Here is a 26512-nt window from a genome sequence, read left to right as displayed (position 1 = left end):
GATTTGTAGTCCTTTTCAGTGATCATGACTTTAAATCATCACAGCCTTTGGGGCCGTTTTTTCATTTATTTATTTAAAGACAGCAAGAGTGGAGGGAGACTAAAACAGGACTTTCCCAAAAATAAGGAATGAGCTGGAGTTAGTAGTAAAAGGGCCACAGGATTACCTTCTCCTTTAACGTCCAGAGAAGGCAGAGCTTGGCTGAAATGGCCAGATGGCTGATTCAGTTGCCCCAGAAGTTGGTGGAAAGAACTCTAAATGGGATGTTATGGTTCCGGTTAATGAAACACTTCAAAGAACTTCCAGGCATTTATTTTCCTAAAAGTCATTTATTGTTACAAAATGTCGGCGCAGGCATAACCAGTTGCCCCAGAAGTTGGTGGAAAGAACTCTAAATGGGATGTTATGGTTCCGGCTAATGAAACACTTCAAAGAACTTCCAGGCATTTATTTTCCTAAAAGTCATTTATTGTTACAAAATGTCGGCGCAGGCATAACGGAGGCTTTTTATGCTAAGATCTAAGTTCTCTTCCTCTGAGCAGTTAATTTATTAGTATGTTCCCTTCCTAAATTAGCTGTCATATATCACATTATCCAATTAGTGTGAAGGTCAAAGGTTTCCTTCCTCTTTCTCTCCCGGGTTTTACCCCCATCCCCCCTTCTGCTCTGTATTAACCCCCAAAATACCAGACAGTTCTGCATATTGTCAAAGCAAGAATATACAGTATTTGCAGCGTTGACATGGGAATTAATTTATGGCAAAGGTGCTTCTACACAGCACCCCCTCGCCCCAAACTGCCAGAATCACAGGCTGCCCAAGAATTCTTGGCCCAAAGGGTTAACCTGACCTTTCTGTTTGCTTCTCCACTGCAGCTGCCCTCACCGGGCTGAATTCCCTCTCATTGAGACCGAGAGTGAAGCCTCTCTCAGGAAGCTGAAGGGTAAGGTCCACCTCATTCCCAGCTTCCCTCCTGCGCCTTCCCCTGGCACCCAACATCACTTCCTTCCTTCCTTCCCGTAGACAAGATTCAGCAGTGTGACCAGGAGATTGGGGTGCTTCTCAAGGAGAAAGCAGAACTCTTTGCAGACCTTGTGGCTCTCCAGAGCGGCAGGGAAGATGGCCCCCTGCCCTGGGGGAACCCCCGCACTCTCTTCCGCACCGAGTCATCGGACCCCCCGCATGGAGAGAAGCTGGTCCAGGAGGCCATCAGAGAAGGTATCGTTCTCCCCACGGCACACCACTGCAAGGAGGAGGCCTTAGTTAATCTTATATAAATAAAAATGTAAATGCTCGTTTGTTCAAAATCTTAAATCTCTGAAAGTTCTGCAAAGAGCGCCATCTGTTGGATGTAAAAGCAACACACGCTGCATTGTGAAATTAAACACAATCTTACAAATGTGCGCTTTCTCTTTTTTTTCTTTTCCATTTAACTAGACAGAGCCACAGCAACACGTGGCCGAGTACAGCTAGTAATAATAATAATAATAATAATAACAACCTTATTGTCACTTTCAAAGTACACCAATCGGCATACATCAAAATGAAATTAATTCTTGAAGAAACTAAGGGGGTCTAGATCAGGAGGGCTACAGAGACTTACTGATCCTTTCAATTGATATTCCCGTTGGGAATGTTGTCGATAACCATGTATTATCACAGAGCAAGAATATCTGTTTGTTAAACACATGTTTGTGTATTTGTGTGTGTCTTTTCTGTCTCTCTTCACCAACACATACATCCGCAGTGGAAGTCTTGAAAGATCTCGTCGTGGGATCCAGCTGGGACCTAGAGCAGAACCACACACAGATGCCCAGCAGCTGCTCCAGCCCAAACCCCAGTAACGCCACCAGTAAGAAGCCCCCTTTTCTCCTACAATTTCCTCAGCTTACAGCTTCCTCCTAGGCCAGCTTACGGGGCCAGAGCGCCACAACCAACTCGGCCCAGGACAATTCACCCCAGCCAACTTGCCGCGGGACAAAATTTACCGGGGGGGGGGGGGAAGATTCATTAAAGAAAGGATCTCCAAAAAAGGGGGGGGGCGAAATGAAATGTGAGTGATAAAAATTACAATATTTTTTAAAAATTATTTTTAAATAATTAAATGAAATTGTTGAATTTCTCCACGGCAAGTTTCTCCTGCAGCGAATTGCCCCGTGGCAAATGGGCAGCAGTGAGTTGGCCGTGGCGAGTGGTCTCATTCCGTTCCCCTTTGGTCTCCTCACCCCGAGACTCCCCAACAGAATGAAGGTCCCTCAAAGTTCACTGTAGGCTACTGGTACACACCGGTAATACTGTGGTCAGAGGCTTTGTGCTAGGCCAGGGGCAGGCAACCTTGGCTCTTTTATCATTTGTGGACTTCAACTTCCAAAATTCTGGGAGTTGAAGTCCACAAGTCATGAAGGGGTCAAAGTTTCCCTCATGCTGGCTCAGGAATTCTGGGAGTTGAAGTCCACGAGTCATGAAGGGGCCAAAGTTTCCCTCATGCTGGCTCAGGAATTCTGGGAGTTGAAGTCCACGAGTCATGAAGGGGCCAAAGTTTCCCTCATGCTGGCTCAGGAATTCTGGGAGTTGAAGTCCACGAGTCATGAGGGGGCCAAAGTTTCCCTCATGCTGGCTCAGGAATTCTGGGAGTTGAAGTCCATGAGTCATGAAGGGGCCAAAGTTTCCCTCATGCTGGCTCAGGAATTCTGGGAGTTGAAGTCCACGAGTCATTAAGGGGCCAAAGTTTCCCTCATGCTGGCTCAGGAATTCTGGGAGTTGAAGTCCACGAGTCATGAAGGGGCCAGTGTTTCCCTCATGCTGGCTCAGGAATTCTGGGAGTTGAAGTCCATGAGTCATGAAGGGGCCAAAGTTTCCCTCATGCTGGCTCAGGAATTCTGGGAGTTGAAGTCCACGAGTCATGAAAGGGCCAGTGTTTCCCTCATGCTGGCTCAGGAATTCTGGGAGTTGAAGTCCACGAGTCATTAAGGGGCCAAAGTTTCCCTCATGCTGGCTCAGGAATTCTGGGAGTTGAAGTCCACGAGTCATGAAGGGGCCAGTGTTTCCCTCATGCTGGCTCAGGAATTCTGGGAGTTGAAGTCCACGAGTCATGAAGGGGCCAAAGTTTCCCTCATGCTGACTCAGGAATTCTGGGAGTTGAAGTCCACGAGTCATGAAGGGGCTAATGTTTCCCTCATGCTGGCTCAGGAATTCTGGGAGTTGAAGTCCACGAGTCATGAAGGGGCCAAAGTTTCCCTCATGCTGGCTCAGGAATTTTGGGAGTTGAAGTCCACGAGTCATAAAAGAGCCAAGGTGGCCTACCCCTGTGCTAGGCGGCAACTCAGACACTTGGGTTAGTTCTCTGAACTGTGGCTCAGATAACCGTGTTGCTAGAAGTCTTGGGCAAATGACTTTCCTGATTTATTTTCCTTTCTGAGGACGGGTGTGATGGTGGATGGCAGGAGAGGACAACATTGAAATGAAACGGAACATTCTGGGGAAGATTTCTCTCTTTGTCGCTCTTCATTTTAGTGCTCAGATCACGGTTTGAGATATTTTGCATTCACTTTCTGGAGCTAAAAACCTCTCCCGCTCTCTTCCTACAGACGGGGAGACTGGAAGTACGAACGACGCTCTCGAGTTTGCCCGGGTTGAGGCGGATTCAAACCATCGGGTGAGCTTTGGGGAGCAGCTTCCCCTGTTTCGGTGCCGCAGCCCGGCTTGGCAACTGCCTTCTCTGGGGGGGGCTGCTGGGTCTGCTGCCCAGAGCCACTTTGCGGAGGGACGGAACCTCCCACTGGCCACGCTTTATCAGCCACGGTGCCTGGGCTTTTCAAGCTTTCTGCAAGAAGGATAATTTTTTTAAAAAAATCACAGGGAAACTGATTTTTTTTAAATTAATTGTTTTTTTTTGCCCAAGGAGGCTGATGGAAATCTCCACCTCTTGAAATTCAGTTTGGGTCCAGGGTAGTTGGGGGAAAAAAGGCTTATTGCTAGGAAAATTGGGGGCTTCTGCTAAAGACCACGGTTCTCGTGCAAAACTGAGACGTTCAAGCTGCAGCCGGTCCTGAGCTTCCAGGCAAGCTTTGGCCTGACTGGGATGACTGGGAAATTGGGGGAGGGGGCGGGGGTCCTGCAGGAGGGAGGACTGGTCCTTGGGCCCATCGGGAACTGGAGATCCACACTCTTCCGGGGGGAGGGGGGGAGAAGGGATCTTGGCCGCCCTTCTGCTTTGAGCTGGCCCAGATTCAGATCCCCGTGCTGAGCTTTCGGCCGGTTTTGGCATTGCGGCCCCTGATGTGGGTGATGCCTTCCTCCCTTAGGATGGAAATGGCAACCAGTTGCAGCCCAAAGGAGTGCAGGAGGTGAGTCGGAAGCGTGCCGAGAGAGAAGCAGGGATGGTGTGTGGTGCGCTTGCTCTGGCTGGGGTGGGTGCAGGACGGAGCTTGGCCTGGCCAGGCTGAACGCAGCCTCCTCTCCCCAATCTCCAGGAGATGCTCCAGCGCCTCAAGAGTCTGTATTCTCTACTCCATGGACTGCAGGTGAGACCCTCCAGGACAGGGTTTTATTAAACTTAACGTTAGTAATTAATGGGACGCCGTTAATTTATTTATTTATTTATTTATGAGACTTGTATATACCGCTTTAAGTGCAAGCACTCTCTAAGTGGTGCACACCAGTAAGCAATGTGTGTGTGTATGTATATGTATATGTATATGTGGTGCACACCAGTAAGCAATGTGTGTGTGTATGTATATGTATATGTATATGTGTATGTATGTATATATATATATGTATGTATATATATATATATATATATATATATATATATATATATATATATATATATATATATATATATATATATTACATTGCCCCCAACCATCTGGGTCCTCATTTGACCTACCCCGGAAGGATGGAAGGCTGAGTCAACCTTGAGCCGGTGAGATTTGAACTGCTGACTTGCTGAACACGGTCAGCTAAAGTGGCCTGCAGTACTGCACCCTAACTGCTGCGCCACCTCGGCTCATGAGATGAGCCGAGTTAAGATGATAACCCTATCAAAAGCCGCCCCCTGGGCTGACCCGGGGCCCACGGCTCTGCCCTGGTGTTCATGCCAAATGGAGCGGCATGTCGTGGCTGCCTCTCTCTACCCAAGCTTCATGAGCTGACAGCCTGACATTAGTAACGGGGGTGAGTGGGGGGAGGTTGGACCGCAAGGGGAGGATGGAAGCCCAGCTGAGCCAAGGTCAGCCATCCATAGGCAGAGCTGGGCACCTAAAGCAGCCGATTGGACCTTGGCAGATAAACCAGATTGCCTGCCTGCTGCCCTCTGCCTCTTTCTCCCTCAGGGCATCGTGGCGCATCAGGACTCCCTCCTGGCCTTCCAGGCGCCCGAGGCCGTGGAACGCCAGCGCGAACGGCTGAGCCGCAGCAACTCCTGCAAGGAGGCCCCCCCGGCCGACCAGCACAGCACGGAGCTCGCCCTCTTGCAGAAGCAGCACGCTCTCTTGCAGCAGGAGCTGAACCGCTGCCGGCAGCTGGGCCAGGAGAAGGCCCAGGAGGTGGCTAGTCTGGAGGCCCGGCTGCGGGAGAGCGAGGGCGAGAGGCAGCGGCTGGAGCGAGAGGCGGACGAGGCCCGGAGGCAGCTGGCCGCGCCCCGGGTGCCCCTGGAAGCCGTCTGGGTCCGGAAGGCGGCTGAGCCCCGGAGGCGCAGTTTGCCTGCCGGAGATGCTTTGTACCAAAGCTTCAACCCTCCTCCAGTGAGTGCCTCCACATGGGCGCCAAGGGCTTCCTCCCGTCCAAGGGACTGGTGGGTGTGGGGGGGGCTCCTGGCGGTATCTGGTCTTTTTCAGCTCTCCCAGGGGTTTCCAAGGGCTAGCCAGGGAACTGTGATCTGCTACGAACTGCACTTTAGCCGGATCCCCCCAATGCGGGCTCTGCCCTGTGATGGTGGTGCTCATTAATTTATCGCGTCTCCATTCTTTTTCCCAGATTCTTCTTAGATCTGGCTGCAAAAAAGAGACCTCACTTGAAATGTCAAGGCAGCTAGAAGTGTGAAAGGTGGGAGGGGGAAGAAGGCTGCTCAGCTCTGCAGCTCTGCGGGCCACAAGTCAACCTGGCTCGCAGCAAACTCTGGGCCGAGCGGTCAAGAGCTGCAGGATCCCCCTGGGGCCGAAGGGCAGCATTGCCTGCGGGCAGGAGAGGCCCGTGCCGTCACCTTGCAGCCTCCCAGGCCAAGGAACAGGGGTAGGCAACCATGGCTCTTTTATGAATTGCAGACTTCAACTCCCAGAATTCCTGAGCCAGCCACGCTGAGGAGAAATGGAGAGGTTTCCAAGCTGAGCCATGCTGGCTCAGGAATTCTGGGAGTTGAAGTCCATAAGTCATGAAGGAGCCATAGTTCCCGCATGCTGGCTCAGGAATTCTGGGAGTTGAAGTCCACAAGTCATAAAAGAGCCAAGGTTGTCTACTCCTGCGTGTGGGGCTTTGGGGGAAGCATTCGCTCAATAGTTGACACCCTGGAGCTTCAGTCCATGCAAGGGAAGAGTCTGGTTAAGAGAAAAGAAGGGCTAAGAGTGACATGATCACAGTATTCCAGTATTTGAGGGGCTGCCACAAAAAAAGGGGGGGGGGTCAACCTATTCTCCAAAGCACCAGAAGGCAGGACAAGAAGCAATATATGGAAACTATTCAAGGAGAGAAGCAACCTGGAATGAAGGAGACATTTCCTTAAACAATGAGGACAATTAGCCAGTGGAACTACCTGCCTCCAGAAGTTGTGGGTGCCCCATCACTGGAGGTTTTGAAGAAGAGACTGGACAGCCACTTGTCAGAAATTGTATAGGGCAGGGGTAGGCAACCTTGGTTCTTTTATGACTCGTGGACTTAAACTCCCAGAATTCCTGAGCCAGCATGAGGGAAACTTTGGCCCCTTCATGATTCGTGGACTTCAACTCCCAGAATTCCTGAGCCAGCCTGGCTCAGCTTGGAAACCTCTCCCTTTCCCCTCAGCGTGGCTGGCTCAGGAATTCTGGGAGTTGAAGTCCACGAGTCATAAAAGAGCCAAGGTGGCCTAGCCCTGGCCTAGGGTCTCTTGCTTGAGTTGGGGGTTGGGCTAGAAGACCTCCAAGGTCCCTGCCGGCTCTGTTCTGATTGAGGGAAGCTTTTGAAGGCCCTTCAGCCAGATGCTCCTTCTCTGATGCAGTTTTAGCATTTTAGCAACTGAACCTCTTCCTTGGGGAGGGGCTTAACTCCGGCTCTTCTTGCTACTTTTCTTCTCAGCAGCAGAACCGAGGGGGGGAGCCCCTCTCGCCCGGCTGCCATTCCCTGCACCGGACCTTCTCCAGTGGCCAGCGGGAGGAAGCGTCCTTCCCGGGCGTCCCTGCTCGACTGCAGGAGGAGGCAGAGGAGCATCTGCAGGTGCTGATGGAGGAGGAGGGCCTGGGCAACTCCCGCTCTCCCCCATCCAGCCCCAGAGGTGAGTTGGAGCTCCCACCATGAGGAGAGCCAGGCCAGCCGCCCTCTTTCCCGGCCAGGCGCAGCCAGCTGCAGGTGGCCCTCGACTTACAACGGCTCATTCAGTGACAACGGTACCGCAAAAGAAGTCCCTTGAGACCGTTGCGAGCATCCCTTTATGGTCCTGTGATCAAAATTCGGATGCTTGGCAACCGGTTTGTACTTAACGACGGTCGCAGTGTCCATGGGATCCCCTTTGGCGGCCTTCTGAGGGTCAATGGGGAAGGCAGATTCAGTGATCAGCCGTTCCCAAATGCAATGATTCCCTTAAGAACTGCGGCAAGAGAGATCGTAAAGTGGGGCAAACTCACTTAACAAACGTTTCACTTAGCAACCTACATTTGGGGCTCAGTTGTGGCTGCAGCTGGAGGACTTCCCCGTATCAATAGGCTCTGCTGCTGGCACAAGCAGAGAAGTGCCAGGGGGGCAGCCAGGTGCCCCTTAGCCCCCTTAGCCAGGCCCTTGGAGCCTTGCCCTCCCGCCCCTCCCCACCACCCAGGTGAGTCCAGCTGTGCTACAGCAAGGGGAGGAGAGGGGCTTTGGGTGGTGAGAGGGGTGGTTTATACATTTCATGAATGCATAAAGGGATGTTCCACCTTCTGCACGCGGCTCCGTGAAGGCGGCGCGTCCCCCATCCAGGAATGCCTCTCGCTGATTTTCAGATTTCCAAAGGATGCAGGACATTCCGGAAGAGGTGGAGAGCATCCAGGAATCCAACGCTGGTGACGGAGACCTCCTGGGCAGTTAGATGGTGCCAAGGGGGGGAGCTGCCTCCCAGAGCCACTGAGGACCACGGGCTCCCCTGCCGGTTCCCCCCCCCTCCCCTTGCCCCTTTTTTTCCATCAAAGTCACACCAGGGTGTTTCAGGGACTTGAAAGACCGCCCCATGTGAACTTTGGGGAGGGGGACGGTAGAGGAAAAGCAGGCCCCAAGAGTGGGTGAAGGGCAGTCCGTTGCGTTGCCCATCCCCAGGGACCCTCGCTATGGATGGCTGTTGACAAACGGTCACGGATGCACAAAGGGGTAGTAGGAACCTTCCTTTCTCTCACTCCTGTTGATGGGTTCAGGCGGGGGTCTCTGGGGACCACAAAGGCCGCCGGACCTGGCGCGCTCGGCTGATTCGGACCCTCACCACTCCTACTGTACTTCCTGAAGTTTATTTTTTTTTTATTTATTTTGGAAACGGGTGGAAGCTGGCCCATCCCGATGGAAGATGAGTTTTAAATTATTGTTGTTCTTTTTAAGTTGTTTCTGCTTTTGTTTAAAATTTTTCAGGGGTCTCTATGAACATTCAGGGCAGAAAAGTAGTGAGATTTCTGGTCAGCCCCTCTACCTTAAAAGAGCAAAGAGAAAGTCAACCAAGGGGATTCTTACATTAGGTGCAACTCGGTCAATTTGGTGCTCCGGACTCGTTTTTCAGCTTCACAAGCTGCTCTCCTGCTAATCAGGTTTGTTTAGTTGAGGGAGCTTTTCCTTTTTGAAATCCAGCATTTCCCTTGAAAAGAGGAGTTTTGACTGACTTCTTGCTCTCCCCCAAGAGAGAAATTTGTTACCAAACATCAAACTCTTGACTTGTTGCCCACGGCTTAAAGGACATCTAACTCGTTCGGCTTTAAGGGAACGGCCTGCATTTTGAATCTCTAAACTTACTATATCGGTTTGGGGAAAATAGATCCCAGAGAGATTTGGGGTCTATAGAAATGCAGATGTTCCACAAATGAGTACTTAATGCCTGTGTGGAAAGGATGTCATAAATATGACCGGTTAAAAATAAAAAAACGGGATATTTTTTTGCAACCTAAATTGCAGTGAAGCCGTTCCTTCCTTCCACAATTTAGATTGTGCTATGAAAATTCAGAGTTTTTTTTTATTATTTGGGGTGGGGGGGGATTAGGAGGAAAGGCACAATTTTGGGGATTTTTTAACCACGTTTTTTAACCAAAGCTCAGTGGGTTTTTTTTTTTTCATTAAAAATACATATCAGGGAAAACATCAGGGATTAGAAATTTGAGTTTGAAATTGGCCGGAATTCTAGCTTGATTGGAAATAAAATTAGATGTGATTTTTTTTTTTTTTACACATTGCCATTGACACAACTTGCACACCCGCTGAGCTTATGGCCCGAAACAAATGGAGGAAAAGGGAGGCCATTTTCTCAAAACGTTGGTTTTGATCACTCCTTGAGACACTCATCCCGAGAACAAGTTCCCCCATCGGAAGAAATGAAAAAAAAAAAAGCACAAGAAGCAATTGTGCAAATTGCAAATGGGGTCTCTCTCCTCCTTGTGCAATTAAAAAAACAAAATCGCCACTTCTCTTTAAGCTGCTATTCTGGTCGATTCCATCCCAATTTCTACGAAGAATAAATGTGTGAAAAGGAAGAGCCCCCAACATCCTCCACCTTTCTCTACGGAACCGCCCTCCGATCTATATTTTCTCTCGCTTCAGCCGTTTTTAAAATTCCTTTTCAGCCCTTAAAAGGAGATTTTTCTTTTACCGATTTAAAAAAAAAACAAACCCAACCTCCTGCTATTCTGACCAGTAACACCGCTTAACAGAAAAGGTTAAAAAAGAAAGAATGTGCCACGAAGGACTTTTTTTTTAAAAAAAAGAAAAACAACACAGGAGAGTGATTTTTTTTAAATAAATGTATATGAAGATCAAAAAAAAATGGTTTATTGTTTTCCTGTTGATTTAACTTGTAAAAGAAAAAAAATGGACCAGAAAAGTTTAATTAAAGATATGAAAAGCAAGAATGTGTGTCCACTTTGCTGGGGGAGGGGAGGTGCGGAGCGTTGGGTTGACCCCTCCCCCCCAAAGGATGAGGTAGAGCTTCAATCAATCAGTCAATTTCAACTTCTCGCGGGAAAAAAAAAAGATCTTGCAAAGTTGGAATTGATTGATTGAACTTTTTAGTCCCACCCAGCCTGCCGTTACCACTGCAGCCACACCCACTTAATGGGCCACGCCCACCCAATGGGCCACACCCAGCCAATGGGCCTCACCCATCCGGCACCCAACGATGCATAAGTGGGTTTTGGGTTGCAGTTTGGGCACTCGGTCTCTAAAAGGTTCGCCATCACTGGCCTAGAGCAGTGGTGGCCAACCCATGGCACGGGTGCCAAAGGCGGCACTCAGAGCCCTCTCTGTGGGCACGTGCGCCGTCGCCCCAGTCCTAGGCCTTCAGCTGGGTTTTATAAAGCCTTTTTGCTTTAGGCCTTCGCCGCCATGTACAAAAAAAAAAAAAAGGTTCAATCAATCAGTCAATTTCAACTTCTCGCGGGAAAAAAAGATCTGGCAAAGTTGGGATTGATTGATTGAACTTTTTAGTCCCACCCACTCTGCCGTTACCACCCCAGCCACGCCCACTCAATGGGCCACACCCAGCCAATGGGCCACACCCACCCGGCACCCCACGATGCATAAGTGGGTTTTGGGTTTGCAGTTTGGGCACTCGGTCTCTAAAAAGTTCACCATCATTGGACTAGATGATCCTCAAGGTAACCAGCTCCACAGTTCTGGCTCTACAATTCTGTCTCAAAGACACCACACTCTCCCTGTGAATATTTCCCCCAAATGCTTTGCTTCTTTGAAAAATATTTCGTTAATTGAAACGATGGACTGTCTTCTCCAAATGGATCAGTCAAGCGGGGAACGTCCTTCGTGGTGGTGCACAGAGGGGCGGCTGTGAGGCCCGACTAGGGGGGACATTATAGCAGCATTCCAGTATCTCAGGGGCTGCCCCAAAGAAGAGGGAGTCAAGCTATTCTCCAAAGCGCCTGAAGGCAGAACAAGAAACAACGGGTGGAAACTAATCAAGGAGAGAAGCAACCTGGAATTAAGGAGAAACTTCCTGACAGTGAGAACAATTAACCAGTGGAACCACTTGCCTCCAGAAGCGGTGAATGCTCCAACACTGGAAGTTTTTAAGAAGAGACTGGACAGCCATTTGTCCAAAACGGTATAGGGTTTCCTGCCTGAGCAGGGGGTTGGACTAATAGCCTTCAAGGTCCCTTCCAACTCAACCAAGGAGAGAAGCAACCTGGAATTAAGGAGAAACTTCCTAACAGTGAGGACAATTAACCAGTGGAACTGCTTGCCCCCAGAAGTGGCGGATACTCCATCCCTAGAGGTTTTTAAGAAGAGATCGGACCTTCATTTGTCTGAGATGATAAAGGGTCTTCTGCTTGAGCAGGGGGCTGGACTAGAAGACCTCCAAGGTCCCTTCCAGCTCTATTCTATATTCTATTCTATACTCTAATGTACATATGTATGACAAAACGCCCACCTTTCTACACAGCAACCATCAGGTCAGTTTAAAGTCGCCACTTAGAGCAACGTGGAAGAAATTCTCAGCCTGCCTAAGAGTGAGGCAGAGACCCGAGATCTTTCTTCAGGGGAAAGCAACTTCTGAAGAGTTGCAAAACGTTTGCAGAAAGCAACCGGCATGGTGGAAAGGAGCCAGGCCCCTCCTGGAGTGTGGAGACACAGCTGGAGGGCCAGATTGCCTTTAGAAGTGTGGGGATTGCAAGCCACCCTCGTTCGTCATTTTGCCGTTGTGCGGACTGCAAGGCGATCCAACCGGTCAGTCCTAGAGGAGATCAACCCCGACTGCTCTTGAGAAGGCCAGATCCTGAAGTTGAAACTCAAATGTTTTGGCCACCTAATGAGAAGGAAGGACTCCCTGGAGAAGAACCTAATGCTGGGAAAGATGGAGGGCAAGAGAAGAAGGGGACGACAGAGAAGGAGGTGGCTGGATGGAGTCCCTGAAGCAGCAGGCGTGAGCTTCAATGGACTCCAGAAGATGGCAGAGAACAGGAGGAACGTTGTCCATGGGGTCACGATGGGTCGGACACGACTTCGCAACTAACAACAAGCGTTGGGAGGGGATAGCAAGAGACACCTCTTTCTTCTTGAAGCATCAAAGTAAGCTGGGAAAAAACAAGGTGTTGTCCAGTTCCGCTTTTTCTCACCTTTATGAACTATAAAAGTTCAGGAAGCCGAGAAGGAACCTGTCAGCCTGATGGACTTTGGTCTTTCGTATCGAACACTGGAATCCTACAGCACTGACAGGGACTGAGTACACCGAGTTCAGCTTAGTTTGCCAAACACACTAATAAAACGTTTCCCACGAATGTTCCTTGGGTAAAGCCTGCAGTTTATCCTGAGCAAATCCAAAGCGCTTAAGCTATAGCTGGAGCATTTCCTTGCTCCAAAACGTCTCTGCTTGTTTCAATCCCAATTTCTATCCAAAGGGAGCCATTCGATTTATTTGCTTGTTCGTTTATGGAGCCCAGCCTTCCTTAGCGACGTGTGCTTCGTCCTTTATTTTTATTAGTACGAAGGCTGTATTTGCGCAACCTGCTAAATTTTATTAACTTCAGACTCGGTTCGTTTGCTCGGTGCTTTGAGGGTTGTGCAAATTGAACTCATTGGTTCTTTAATGAAATCTGTTGTGCAAACACGGAACTAGATTAATTCACTAGCTGAGTTCAAATAATGTCTCCCAAGCTGATAACCAAAGTGAGGAATGAATTAAATGAATTATTTGTTCTGACCAGAATAAATTAAAGAAGCATAGACTAGGTTTAAGTCTTCAGTGTGCGGAAACACTTTGAAACTGTTTTGCTTCTCCAAATGTGTTTCTCCCGTACAATCCTGTTTACCCGGAATGCATTGTGGAATTTTTCCTCCAGTGAAGCAGGATTGGGCAAGGAACACATTGCAACATACAAATTGGCCGTAAAAATTCACCAGCTAAAACAAGACTTCGGCAAGAGTATGGTTCTCTCCATCACTGTAGGGAGCTGTTTCACAGTGGCAGTGAGTTCCACAGTTTTTATTTTTTTTTGCACTGTGAGGAACAGGTCACCCTCCACTGAAACTTACTTATCAGACTTATATCCCACCCTTTATTTTATAAATAACTCAAGGTAGCTAACACACCAAATACTCCCCCCTCCTCCTCTTCCTATTTGCCCCACAATAACCCTGTGAGGTGAGTTGGGCTGAGAGAGAGGGACATGCCTAAGGCAGGACTAGAACTCACAATCTCCTGGGGATTGGCCCAGAGTCACTCAGTGGGCTTTCATGGCTGAGGCAGAACTAGAACTCACAATCTCCTGAGGATTGGCCCAGAGTCACCCAATGGGCTTTCATGGCTGAGGCGGAACTAGAACTCACAACCTCCTGGGGATTGGCCCAAAGTCACCCAATGGGCTTTTATGGCTGAGGCAGAACTAAAACTCACAACCTCCTGGGGATTGGCCCAGAGTCACCCAATGGGCTTTCATGGCTGAGGCGGAACTAGAACTCACAATCTCCTGGGGATTGGCCCAAAGTCACCCAGTGGGCTTTCATGGCTGAGGCAGAACTAAAACAACTTCCTGGGGATTGGCCCAGAGTCAGCCAATGGGCTTTCATGGCTGAGGCAGAACTAGAACTCACAACCTCCTGGGGATTGGCCCAGAGTCATCCAATGGGCTTTCATGGCTGAGGCGGAACTAGAACTCACAATCTCCTGGGGATTGGCCCAAAGTCACCCAGTGGGCTTTCATAGCTGAGGCAGAACTACAACTCACAACCTCCTGGGGATTGGCCCAGAGTCACCCAATGGGCTTTCATGGCTGAGGCGGAACTAGAACTCACAATCTCCTGGGGATTGGCCCAAAGTCACCCAATGGGCTTTCATGGCTGAGGCGGAACTAGAACTCACAATCTCCTGGGGATTGGCCCAAAGTCACCCAATGGGCTTTCATGGCTGAGGCGGAACTAGAACTCACAACCTCCTGGGGATTGGCCCAAAGTCACCCAATGGGCTTTCATGGCTGAGGCGGAACTAGAACTCACAATCTCCTGGGGATTGGCCCAAAGTCAGCCAATGGGCTTTCATGGCTGAGGCGGAACTAGAACTCACAATCTCCTGGGGATTGGCCCAGAGTCAGCCAATGGGCTTTCATGGCTGAGGCGGAACTAGAACTCACAACCTCCTGGGGATTAGCCCAGAGTCACCCAATGGGCTTTCATGGCTAAAAGTCACCCAATGGGCTTTCATGGCTGAGGCGGGACTAGAATTCACAATCTCTTGGTGACTGACCCAGAGTCACCCAGTGTGCCTTCATGGCTAAGGCAGAATTAGCACTCACAATCTTCAGAAATTCGTCATTGCAGACTAATCAACTGCCAGTTGGTTTAAAAAGCAGAAGTAAACAAAAGTTGCTGTTTGGCTCCCTATTTACATGCAAAATGAGAGGCACACAAGACAATCAGGAATGTCCTCTTTAGGGTAAAAGGGCAGTTTCCAGTGTTTGTCGGAAGGCGGGGGGGGGGGGGGAGGAAATTAAACTCGGCATGAACTAATTAAATAGGGAGGCGAGTTCAAGCAGAGCCTTTCCCAGGATACTCGCTTTGCGCCGGCTACTGAAAGAGCTTCGGTCCTACAGTTGCCTTGCCTCGTCCTGGAGTGCAGTCGGTGTCACATCCCCCCCCCCCATCTGCATCTCTGTTTTGACTCTCACAACAATTGAACGACTCCACAAAGGAAACTGAAAACTGGGTTTATTGCATTTGCTGAAAACCTGGTTACGGCTGTTTTGCCTGGGAATCTCCAAATTGTGACCTTGGCCTGGGTGGTTCCTGCCTTTAACTCAGTGGTTCTCAACCTGTGGGTCGGGACCCCATTTGGGGTCGAACGACCATTTCACGGGGGTCGCCAAACAACGCAGTCCGCCATTTTTTCCCCCCTTTTCCTTAGCTGTGCTACTTCCTTTTATTCTACTGGCTTTTGAAAGCCCATGGAATAGACTCTCTTGAATAGAGAGTTTTCAAAAGCCAATAGGAATTGTCCAGGCTGTCTCTGCCCTGCTGAGCCTGCCAAAAGTCCCATTCTGCAAATGGTGCTGCACCAGTGGAGTAGTCCTTGACTTACGACCGGTTGAGTAGTCCTCGACTTACGACTGGTTGGGGGTCGCGGCATTAAAAAGGTTGAGAACCACTGCTTTAACTGCTCCCAGTTCATGGCAGGCAGCAGCGTAAAAATGAATCCCTGAAGGAGCCACGTTCAGAAGGTGCTCTGGCAGCAACTGAGACTGTCTCTCGTTGCCACTTGCAGTTCTTTGCGAGTGGAGCCCAAGCAAAGGCATGTGAGAAGTGCACCAAGCCTTCATGCAGGGCCTTCCCTTGCCCCATTTGCATCCAGCCAGGAGATGATTCGCAGGTAGACTGTCTCAGAAAGTGGAGGTTTCATTTAGCTTGGCTGATATAACACAAAAGTCCAGTCGACACACCTGAACTTTCTGACATTTGGCTTCCTCGGGGCATTTGTGTCCAAAACTGTCCTGGCCTGGCTCTTCAGCTATGAATGCAGTGTTGTGTAAATACGCACAGTATCCTTGACACACATCCTTGCTGTACAGTGCCCCACCCTGCCAAAGTTCTCCCTGACTATTTTGGCCCAAAACAAAGATGTTCATTAGTGTCAGGTGAGTTTTCCACAGACATCCCCATCCTCCACGGAAAACATGCGCAACACATGACTTTCCTTCCATGTGGCTGCAGTTCAGAGACCCCCCCCATGCACAGCAGGACAGCAGGAACCAAGGAGAAAGGTGAAACACAAGCAGAAGTTTCGAACTGGACTGGATCAGCCTTTAATGAACTCAGAGACGGGCGTGCAAAAGCCTAGTGGTCATCCCCCCCCCCCCCTTGACTTCTCCAGTCCAGATTTCAACCCAATCCTGGCCTGTCTCATTTCTGGTTTTTTTTTCTCACAGCTGCCTCATTTCTGAGACACAAACTGGTCTGTGATGGAAGGCCAGGAGGACCTGTTAATTAATTGTCCCTAACTAATTAACAGGTGGCTGTTCCGTAGAAGCTGGGTTGACAAGATCAGAAATGAGGAGGGGATCAGCCGCCTGGGAAAACCCAGGGAAATCATCAAAACAATTAAAAAACGAAAGTTAGAATATTTCAGACGTGTGATGCAACACCCAGAAAAATACGGCATACTCCATTTAATCCTCCAGGGAAAGATGGAAGGCAAACGAGGTCCAGGCAGAAGAAGAACATCGTGGCTTCAAAATCTAAGGGACTGGTTTGGACAAAACTCAGCAGCACTTTTTCGTGCGGCTACTGATAAAAACAGGATCGCCAACATGATAATAGAATAGAATAGAATAGAATAGAATAGAATAGAATAGAATAGAATAGAATAGAATAAAATAATATGGAATAGAATGGAATAGAATTAGAATAGAATAGAATAGAATAGAATAGAATAGAATAGAATAGAATAGAATAGAATAGAATAGAATAGAATAATATGGAGTGGAATGGAATAGAATGGAATAGAATTTAGAATAGAATAGAATAGAATAGAATAGAATAGAATAGAATAGAATAGAATAGAATAGAATAGAATAGAATAGAATAGTGATGGCAAACCTTTTAGAGACTGAGTGCCCAAAAACCGCCCCCGCCCTGCCCCCCGCCTGCCCGCAGAGCCACTCACCAATCCATGGCCCGCCACATATCACCCAGGCAGCCCAGCAGCGCTAAGGCGGCCGCGCCCTCTACCCACACCCCACAGCATCAACTGCACATGATGGGGCGCGAGGGCGGAGTCTTGTCCCCGCTGCCCAGCTGCCATGTCCTTGGCTGCGCTGGTCCATGTGGGCCACGCTTGGTGGCGACTCTCCTCTGGGGGGCTGCTGGTGAGGAGGGGGCCACTGGGAGAGGCGGGGCTGGGGCGATGGCATGTGTGCCCACAGAAAGGGCTCTGAGTGCCGCCTCTGGCACGCGTGCCATAGGTTCACCACAACTGGAATAGAATAAGCGCTTATATCCCTCTTCATAGTGCTTTACAGTCCTCTTTAAGTGGTTTACACAGAATCAGCCTGTTGAACTAACAGGGTCAGAGCCACAAAACTCTCTCAAAGTTTCGTTCGAAACCTCTGTTCCTCTTAATTTTAGATGTTTGGGAGAAGAGAAAGCAACGACTCACTGGAGGAGCAAGCAACGCATCTGGGTATCGTCAAGGAACTCTCTTGCAGCATTAAGAAGCCAAAGCGGAGGCACGTCCCCAGTTGCACAGATCTTTGATTTGAAAAAGCCCCAGTCAGCATTAGGATCCTGGAATTTGGCTCGGGTCTGAAGCACCTTCCTCAAGGTCCAGAAGATGCTACTCAGAGTCCACCAGCTGCACAATCCTCTTTTTCCGGTTCCAAGATGGTAGACAAGGCAGTATCCGCCTTTGCTCCGCTTCGAGGACTGTGGGGAGCATCGGATGGGCCGAGAGGCAGAACCACCAGCTCCCCCTCCTCCCAGGCCCTGTGGGAGGAAAACATCTGGTAGGAGGCGATGGAGGACAGCCGGCGGAAGGTGTCCTTCATCGCTTCTTGGAACTCGCGGCGGATCAGGCAGTAGAGGATGGGGTTGAGGCAGCTGTTGGCATGAGCCAAGCAGGTGGTCAAAGGGAAGACGTAAGTGTGGAGATAGTGAAAGGTGGCATCGTGGGGCACAGCCTCGAATTTCACCAGAACGCCCCAGACAGTGACCACATGGTTAGGGAACCAGCAGATGAAGAAGCAGCCGACGAGGAGGCGGACGGTGGCGGCAACCTGGTTATGCCGCGTTAGGCTGTGGCTGGTAATGTGGTGCAATCTGAGAAACCGAAGGAGGAGGAGGTAAGACGTCAGGATGACCACCAAGGGGATTACAAAGGCAAGCACCACTCTCTGGAGTTGGTAGATCCCCAAGTGATACTGGCTGGGGAATTGGAAGAGGCAGAGTTCCACCCCGGCAACGTTTACCACTCCGGCATAGACAGCCGTCGGTACAGTGAGCCCCACCGCCACGGCCCAAAGGGCAGCAGTGATGCACTTGGCCGCTTGCGGCGTCATCCTTAACCCATCCTTCACCGCCGAGACTACCGACCAGTAGCGGGTGACCCCCATGGCCGTAAGCAAGAAGACGTTGACGTAGATGCTGAGAAGAGTCAGGGAAGGGATGGCTTTGCACATGGCTTGGCCAAAGGGCCACTGGAAGTCCAAGGCCATCTCCGTGGCCCAGAAAGGCAGCATCAGGGAGAACTGGAAGTCGGCGACTGCCAGGCCAAAGACCAAGATGTTAATGGCTGCCGTGGACCGGTCCTTCTGGATCCAAATGAGGTACATCACCAGGCTGTTTCCCAAGAGGCCCCCCGCGCACACCAGCAGGTAGATCGTGGTGATGAATATTCTTACGCCAAATGAAACATCCGGTGAGACCAAGGCGGTGTCATCACTGAACAAGTCAAATATCCCCATCGAGGTCCCGTTTGTGACACTGACATTCCACCTGTCGCCCCAAAGCTCGGTCAGATTCATCTTGGAGCAGAAACAGATTCCCTGAAAGATCCTTTTTCACGGCCCCTCTGACCATCGCACAGTTGAGGCCGGAAGGCTGCAGTATCTTCCCAAGGAAATATCTGTCCAGGTCTTCCACACAGCCGCCCTTCTGCCTTGCAAATCAGGGATGTGGGGACAAAGATGCTGCTTCTGGGCCTCCAGCCCTCCAGGCTTCCCTTCCTTTCACGGGGAGCTGCAGCTTTTAGCTTTGCTTTCAGTATCCAAATCCTGGCTGGAGCTGGAGCTGCCGACTTGCTGGGAAAAGAGAAAGGCACAATCGGAGCTGGGACGGGGACTCGCTCACCACGCCCAGCTTGAAGACCAAGGACAGCCTCCCTGTCAGGTGGGCAGGGCAAGGACACGCCTCTCCTGGCACACCTGCTGCATTCCTTATCTCCGATTGCACCTGCAAGGCCTTTGTGGAGGGAGCTTTGGGAAGCCAACCTGCAGTGGAAACTTGGTACCCAAGTTGACACTGGCTGTTTGTGCTACTTGCTGTAACGGACAGCGTCGAAACCTGGACCCTAACCTCACAATACAATACAAAAGCTACGAGTGGTGCAAAGAAAGAGACATGCTCAGCATCACGGGACAAGATAGGAAGACCCGCACGTGGATCATTAGGGAACAAAGGAAAATATACGAGGCCATCAAGAGAGTAAAAGAATGGAAATGGAAATGGGGCTGGTCACATAACAAGAATAACCAATGGCCGGTGGACCAAGGTGGTCATAGAGTGGATCCCACTTGATCAAAAGCGCCCATGAAAGAAGGGTCATGAATCCAACTGGCCAAATGAAAGCTCAGGATTGTATTGGTGGGAAACATGCGGAAGAGGCCTTCATCCTGCACTGGATAGACTATGGCTAGGATGATGATGAATGATGGTCTGTCTGCCTGCTTGCCTGCCTACCTACCTACCAACCATGTCGGTCTGTCTGTTTGACTGTCTATCTATCTATCATCATCATCATCATCAAGTTGGAAGGGACCTTGGAGATCATCTAGTCCAACCCCCTGCTCAGACAGGAAACCCTATACCATTTTGGACAAATGGCTGTCCAGTCTCTTCTTAAAAACTTCCAGTATTGGAGCATTCACCTCTTCTGGAGGCAGGTTGTTCCACTGATTAATTGTTCTAACTGTCAGGAATTTTCTCCTTAGTTCTAGGTTGCTTCTCTCCTTGATTAGTTTCCTTCCGTTGCTTCTTGTCCTGCCTTCAGGCGCCTTGAAAAATAGCTTGACTCCCTCTTCTTTGTGGCAGCCCCTGAGATATTGGAACACTGCTATCATGTCCCCCCTCGTCCTTCTCTTCTCTTCTCTTCTCTTCTCTTCTCTTCTCTTCTCTTCTCTTCTCTTCTCTTCTCTTCTCTTCTCTTCTCTTCTTTTATCTATTAAGAACCGATGGCCGGTGGACTAAGACGGTCATAGAATGGATCCCACTTGGTCAAAAGCGCCCACGAAAGAGATCTAAAGCAAGATGGACATTAGGAAGGGTCATGGGCCCAACTGGCCAAAGGAAAACTCAGGACTGTATTGGTGGGAAACATGCGGAAGAGGCCTCCATCCTGCAGCGGATGGACCATGGCTAGGTTGATGATAAATGATGATGATGGCACAAGATTGACAGCACTTCTGCTAAGCCACCATAGTAACAACAGTGACAACCAAGCTCAGTATGTGCAGCTCCACTGTATTCCGTAAAGAAGCCCCAAAAAATGGCTAAAAAAATAAAATTAATGTCTACTGTACATCATGCTGCTTGTAAAGTTTGAACAAGGTTTGACTATCGGGAAGGTCCACCCAAGGAGACGGGGGGGGGGGTCTTTTGCAGCTGTCAAGGCTCCTTCCAATCACAGCCCCGTGTTCTGCAATCTCCTTGCCCATCATTTAAAAAACTGGGGAGTCCTCTTTTTAAACTCCCAAACGAGCTTGACAGCATTGGGATAAGAAAAAGCTATTTTCCCATCCTTGGAAAAGTGAGATGGGTGGCATATAAAATTAATAAGGCACAATAAGTCAATAAATGTACAATAACATCCTTTCCTTGGATCAGACCCTGCGAGAAATCAGAGGCTGCCTTTGCCCCCACATCCACTCCAACAAGCCCACCCCAGCTCCACTTCTTATCTTTAATTTCCATTTTTTTTCTTTTTGTTCCTGTTCATTCCACATGAGTCATACACCATTTACTTTCCTGTAATGTTTTGATTTTCTCAAACTTAGCTTCTTTGGATTGTAACGATTGTTTAAAAGGGAAAAAAAAATCCATCTTTTATTTGATAGAATGTGCTGGGCTTCCTCTTTTTTTTTAGCCTGTTGAATAGCGCTCTCTAGTGGCTGAAGAGAATAACGGAATCATAAAACAGAATCCTAGGACTAAAAAGGGATCTCGGAGGTCTTCTAGTCCAACCCTCCACTCAAGGCAGGAGCCTTATACCATCCCAGTCAAAGGGTCCTCTAGTCCAGGGGTGGGCAACCTTGGCTCTTTTATGACTCGTGGGCTTCAACTCCCAGAATTCCTGAGCCAGCAAAATGAATACACAGGCATAAGCAATAAACAAATAAGCAAATTTATTTGAGGGGTCCTGACACTATTTTAGGAAAGCTTAAGCGGTTACAGAAGTAGCAGAAGCTAAATCGGAGGTTTTCCTGTGCGAACAACACTAAGGAAATTTCCCTCTTTCCCCTCACTCTGGCCTAGGCCTAGGCTGCTTTATGACTTGTGGACTTCAACTCCCAGAATTCCTGAGCCAGCGTGGGGGAACTATGGCCCCCTCATGACTCGTGGACTTCAACTCCCAGAATTCCTGAGCCAGCATGGGGAAACTATGGTCCTCTCATGACTTGTGGACTTCAACTCCCAGAATTCCTGAGCCAGCGTGGGGGAACTATGGCCCCCTCATGACTCGTGGACTTCAACTCCCAGAATTCCTGAGCCAGCATGGCTCAGCTTGGAAACCTCACCCTTTCCCCTCAGCATGGCTGGCTCAGGAATTCTGGGAGTTGAAGTCCACGAATCATAAAGCGGCCTAGGCCTAGGCCAGAGTGAGGCAACCTTGGCTCTTTTATGACTCGTGGACTTCAACTCCCAGAATTCCTGAGCCAGCATGGCTCAACTTGGAAACCTCACCCTTTCCCCTCAGCATGGCTGGCTCAGGGATTCTGGGAGTTGAAGTCCACGAGTCATAAAAGAGTCAAGGTTGCCTACCCCTGGCCTAGGCCTAGGCTGCTTTCTGACTTGTGGACTTCAACTCCCAGAATGCCTGAGCCAGCATGGCTCAGCTTGGAAACCTCACCCTTTCCCCTCAGCATGGCTGGCTCAGGGATTCTGGGAGTTGAAGTCCATGAGTCATAAAAGAGCCAAGGTGGCCTACCCGTTATAGTCCAATCTTTCCCTTCCCCTCCTCCTCCCCGTTGCTAGTGTCAGGCTGTCAGCTTATGAAGCTTGGCTAGGAGAGACGCAGCAAAAACCCAAGGCAGACCCCTGTTTCCCCCAGCTGGACAAAGCAAAGTTTTTCTAGCCAGCGGCTTTATTGAACAAGCCATTGTAGCTTTGTGTTATGCAGGTGAAAACATGACGGTTGGATAGGATTTGGACAAGAAATGAACAAAAGCCGGAACAAGTGATGATCGCTTTATTAAGACTAGCTGAATTAACAAAATATTGATTTGCCTTCTCGAAGATGAAAATTATAGAACAGAGGATAGAACTGAGAAGCGAGAAAAGGCCCCCATGTATGTCACGGAACCATTTCAGAAACTCAGAAAACTTGAATTTGGACTTAAATGAACCATTTCATTCATGATTTGCGAACGGCCATACATGGGATCTTGTTGGAAGACACTAAGCTGCACCCAAGAGGTCGCTTGGCTGCTAGACGCTCTCAGAATCATTTGCCCACGTCGGTCTCGGCAGGTGAGGTCCACCTGAGTCACCCAGATTAGAAACAGCTCATGCTTGTCACCTGATTTTCATTCAGCCAAGGACGGGACCAGACTTCAAAGTTACAGGTTAGTTTCTGGAAGGGAACAAAAGAGAAAAAAAGAGAATCTTTAAACCAGTGGTTCTCAACCTTTTTAATGCCGCGACCCCCAACCGGTCATAAGTCAAGGACGACTCAACCGGTCGTAAGTCGAGGACTACTCAACTGCACCGTTTGCAGAATGGGACTTTTGGCGGGCTCAGCAGGGCAGAGACAGCCTGGACAATTCCTATTGGCTTTTGAAAGCCAATAGAATTAGACTCTATTCAAGAGAGTCTATTCTATTGGCTTTCAAAAGCCAATAGAATAAAAGGGAGTAGCACAGCTGAGGAAAAGGGGTGAAAAAATGGCGGACTGCGTTGTTTGGCGACCCCCGTGAAATGGTCGTTCGACCCCAAATGGGGTCCCGACCCACAGGTTGAGAACCACTGCTTTAAACCCAGTTAAACATTCATGGAAATAAATTAAATGCGCTGGGGAAACTTTGAAGAAACCACCTCTGGTCAAAGGGCTTAGCCTGGCCTTTTTTAACGAGACCTTGCAAAGTTGCTCAGCAGACTACAAATCCCATCTCCTGAGACCCATGGAATGACGTGTTGCACTATCCCAATTTGAGTCCTGGTTCACCGAGAATGGCAAGCAAACTGCGATGGCAAAGTAAGTTCACACAACCAGCTTAAATGGGAAGCAAGCAGGCCAAGTTACAGCTGGGTCATTTGTCCAACTCAGGTTGTTGAATAACAAATCACCGTAGGTTGTATCCCTTCTTTCTTGGGAACACAAAAACTGTCTTTACTTTAACTTGTCTTCAGCTGCTTTTCCTGTGATGCAAAACTCCCATGGGAATCCCTTGCATAATGGCTCTCCAAAGTGGTTGTCTGAACTCAGTGCCTTCTCTGAGGACCTGGAACTCCCACCACCTGTTTAAAAGGAACCCTGAGTCACCAAACCACCCACCTAGCACCACAGAGGAAGTACAACTCCCCCTAATGAATTTTAAGGCATGTTGAAAGATCAGCCTCCTCCATGGATTACTGCCTTGTCATGACGAAGGGGCTTGCGTAACTCAATGAAGCTATGAGCTATGCCGTGCAGGGCCACCCAAGACGCACAGGTCATAGCAGAGAGTTCTGACAAAACGTGATCTATTGGAGAAGGAAATTGCAACCCACTCCAGCATCCAGCCTGCAAACTCAGAAAGCCTCCAAAACGGCTTAACCAAGTTTGGAAGGAAGAACTGAGCAAGGGGCGAGATTGTTCGGTCCTGCTCTGCGCATCTTAATAATTTATTAAGGACCTGGATGAAGGCGGGGAGCAAATGACGATCCCATTGATGGATGACACGAAGTTGGAAGACTTTAGAGGAGAAAGAGAAGATTGCAAAGATCTAGAGCAGTTTGGAGAGCTGGTTGAAACAAAATGGATGACATTTCACAGAGAAAATGGAAGAGAAAGATAATAAGGATTCTGGAGGCTAAATCCCCTGATGAACGGTTAAGGGAACTAAGTCTGTCTAGTCCAGGGGTAGGCCACCTTGGCTCTTTTATGATTCGTGGACTTCAACTCCCAGAATTCCTAAGCCAGCATGGGGAAACTATGGCCCCTTCATGACTTGTGGACTTCAACTCCCAGAATTCCTGAGCCAGCCATGCTGAGGGGAAAGGGTGAGGTTTCCAAGCTGAGACAGGCTGGCTCAGGAATTCTGGGAGTTGAAGTCCACGAGTCATAAAGCAGCCTAGGCCTAGGCCAGAGTGAGGCAACCTTGGCTCTTTTATGACTTGTGGACTTCAACTCTTAGAATTCCTAAGCCAGCATGGGGAAACTATGGCCCTTTCATGACTTGTGAACTTCAACTCCCAGAATTCCTGAGCCAGCATGGCTCAGCTTGGAAACCTCACCCTTTCCCCTCAGCATGGCTGGCTCAGGAATTCTGGGAGTTGAAGTCCATGAATCATAAAGCGGCCTAGGCCTAGGCCAGAGTGAGGCAACCTTGGCTCTTTTATGACTCGTGGACTTCAACTCCCAGAATTCCTGAGCCAGCATGGCTCAGCTTGGAAACCTCTCCCTTTCCCCTTAGCATGGCTGGCTCAGGGATTCTGGGAGTTGAAATCCACGAGTCATAAAAGAGCCAAGGTGGCCTACCCCTGTGCTAGTCTAACAAAGACAAGACCTAGAAGTGACTTGATACAGTCTTCCACTACTTGGGGGGCTGTTTATGAAGAGTCGGATCAAGAGGAATCCTTGTTCCTCTCTGTCCTGTCCTGGTCAGGCCCCACTTGGAGTTTTGTCCAATTTGACCCCCAGAGACTGGAGTGAGTGCAGAGGAGGATCTGGAAACCAAGTCCTAAGAACAGCAATGAAGGGAACTGGTTTCATTTAGCCTGCAGAAAGAAAGGCTGCGCAGGGATGTGACATTAGTCTTCAAGTACCCCAAATGATAGTCCTTTGTCACAGAATATTTATTAAAGGGGATAATATAAAGACTAAGGGAGAGCCATCAGATAATCAGATTGTCTGCTGGGAAATATCTACAAATATTTAGGGGGGGGGAACTAACCCAGTTAGGATGCTGTGTGATGCACTGGCTAAGGGGCTTTCCTCTACTCAACCTGGAACTCATAATTCTCATTTTTATAACCCGCCTTCCCATTTTTTTGTTTTATTATGTTCTATGAATACGAATCATCCAAAACAAGCATTACAGAGAAGTTCAGAGAAGCTAAGCTGAGACAAGGCTTCTTTCATCAGCTCAGCTGCAAAAAATGTAACCCTCTAATCTTACCTTCCCTTGTGGAAGGAGTTCACAGTTCTGGATTTCGCTGTACGTCATTGGCCCGTTGCTCTTTTCACACACGGTTTCCCCTATCTCCACCGTAAGATAGTATTTTGCGCCTGCAACCACCTGGATTTAAAAAATGGGTACCACAATGTTTAGGTAATTGCTGCAAAAAAAAAAGTTATAATAAATTCTATATCATGCTTCATTTCATCAGATGCAACCTTGGAAGGATCATAGCTTGAGAGAAAGAAAATCAGTTCAGCTGGAAATATTTCGGAAGCAAACAGTCATGTCCTTTCAGTTCACAATTTGCTCAAGACGCAATGCAGTTCCCCCCCCCCCCGGGAATAGCCCCCTAAACTGCCTCCACCATCCCCCTCCACTGTTTCCAGAGCTCTTTCCTAAAATCTTTCAAATACCCATCCGTGCACTGATGATATTATCTAGTTTGGTAATGAAATGTCTTCAAGAAAACAATCAAGCTCAGAGCGTTCCGAGGACTCCACGGACCCTATGAGGCTGCCCACCTACCCTGATTGTCCCTCACACAAACACACCTGGGTCTCTGCCTTCACAATACGCAGCACTTTGAAATAGTTGGTGTTGTCGCTGCGCTCGTTGTACTGCTCCACGGCAAAGGCGGCAGCGTTCTGCACCCCCTCATCTGTGACAGATGCGGGGGAAAGACCCCCTGGCACTCCCACCTGCAGTAGCACCGTGGGCAGCATCAGGAGGGAGCAAAGGACGACGAGAGGGCAAGGCATCTGGGAATGCGCCATGGGGCTGGTGAGAGAGAGAGAGGCTGGCAGGTGCGCAAGTAGAGCAAGCAGGCAACCCCAACAGTCACACTGAACTGAACCTGGCA

General features: G+C 49.2%; 3 protein-coding genes across 8 annotated transcripts in view; 1 reads left to right on the top strand and 2 right to left on the bottom strand.

Moving 5' to 3' along the window:
• ARHGEF2 (Rho/Rac guanine nucleotide exchange factor 2) overlaps positions 1–10251 on the top strand; it is a 117822-nt gene extending 107571 nt beyond the window's left edge. For 3 of the 6 annotated variants that reach the window (XM_039358442.1, XM_039358446.1, XM_039358444.1), the window contains 9 exons: positions 874–941; positions 1022–1216; positions 1746–1850; positions 3586–3653; positions 4303–4344; positions 4471–4521; positions 5332–5742; positions 7265–7460; positions 8161–10251. In XM_039358442.1, the coding sequence (XP_039214376.1) occupies positions 874–941; positions 1022–1216; positions 1746–1850; positions 3586–3653; positions 4303–4344; positions 4471–4521; positions 5332–5742; positions 7265–7460; positions 8161–8246 (1222 nt within the window). In that variant the 3' untranslated portion in view covers positions 8247–10251. The remainder of the gene's footprint in view (positions 1–873; positions 942–1021; positions 1217–1745; positions 1851–3585; positions 3654–4302; positions 4345–4470; positions 4522–5331; positions 5743–7264; positions 7461–8160) is intronic. The other 3 variants (XM_039358443.1, XM_039358448.1, XM_039358445.1) reach the window with 2 other exon arrangements.
• Positions 10252–17200: 6949 nt separating this feature from the next.
• Positions 17201–19161, bottom strand: LOC120314912 (relaxin-3 receptor 2-like). Its single transcript, XM_039358482.1, has one exon. The coding sequence runs from the start codon at positions 18859–18861 to the stop codon at positions 17680–17682; it is 1182 nt and encodes a 393-aa protein (XP_039214416.1). The 5' UTR covers positions 18862–19161; the 3' UTR covers positions 17201–17679.
• A 3342-nt stretch (positions 19162–22503) lies between these two features.
• LOC120314910 (cystatin-1-like) lies at positions 22504–26512 on the bottom strand. Its single transcript, XM_039358474.1, has 3 exons — positions 26205–26512; positions 25651–25770; positions 22504–22904 (listed from the first exon to the last, which is right to left on the bottom strand). The coding sequence occupies exons 1-3, from the start codon at positions 26424–26426 to the stop codon at positions 22827–22829; spliced, it is 420 nt and encodes a 139-aa protein (XP_039214408.1). The 5' UTR covers positions 26427–26512; the 3' UTR covers positions 22504–22826.

Source organism: Crotalus tigris, unplaced genomic scaffold, assembly GCF_016545835.1.
Source record: "Crotalus tigris isolate CLP2741 ecotype Arizona unplaced genomic scaffold, ASM1654583v1 scf7180000019021.11574027:1482141, whole genome shotgun sequence".
NCBI lineage: Eukaryota > Metazoa > Chordata > Lepidosauria > Squamata > Viperidae > Crotalus > Crotalus tigris.
This window is presented reverse-complemented; position numbering and strand designations above follow the sequence as displayed.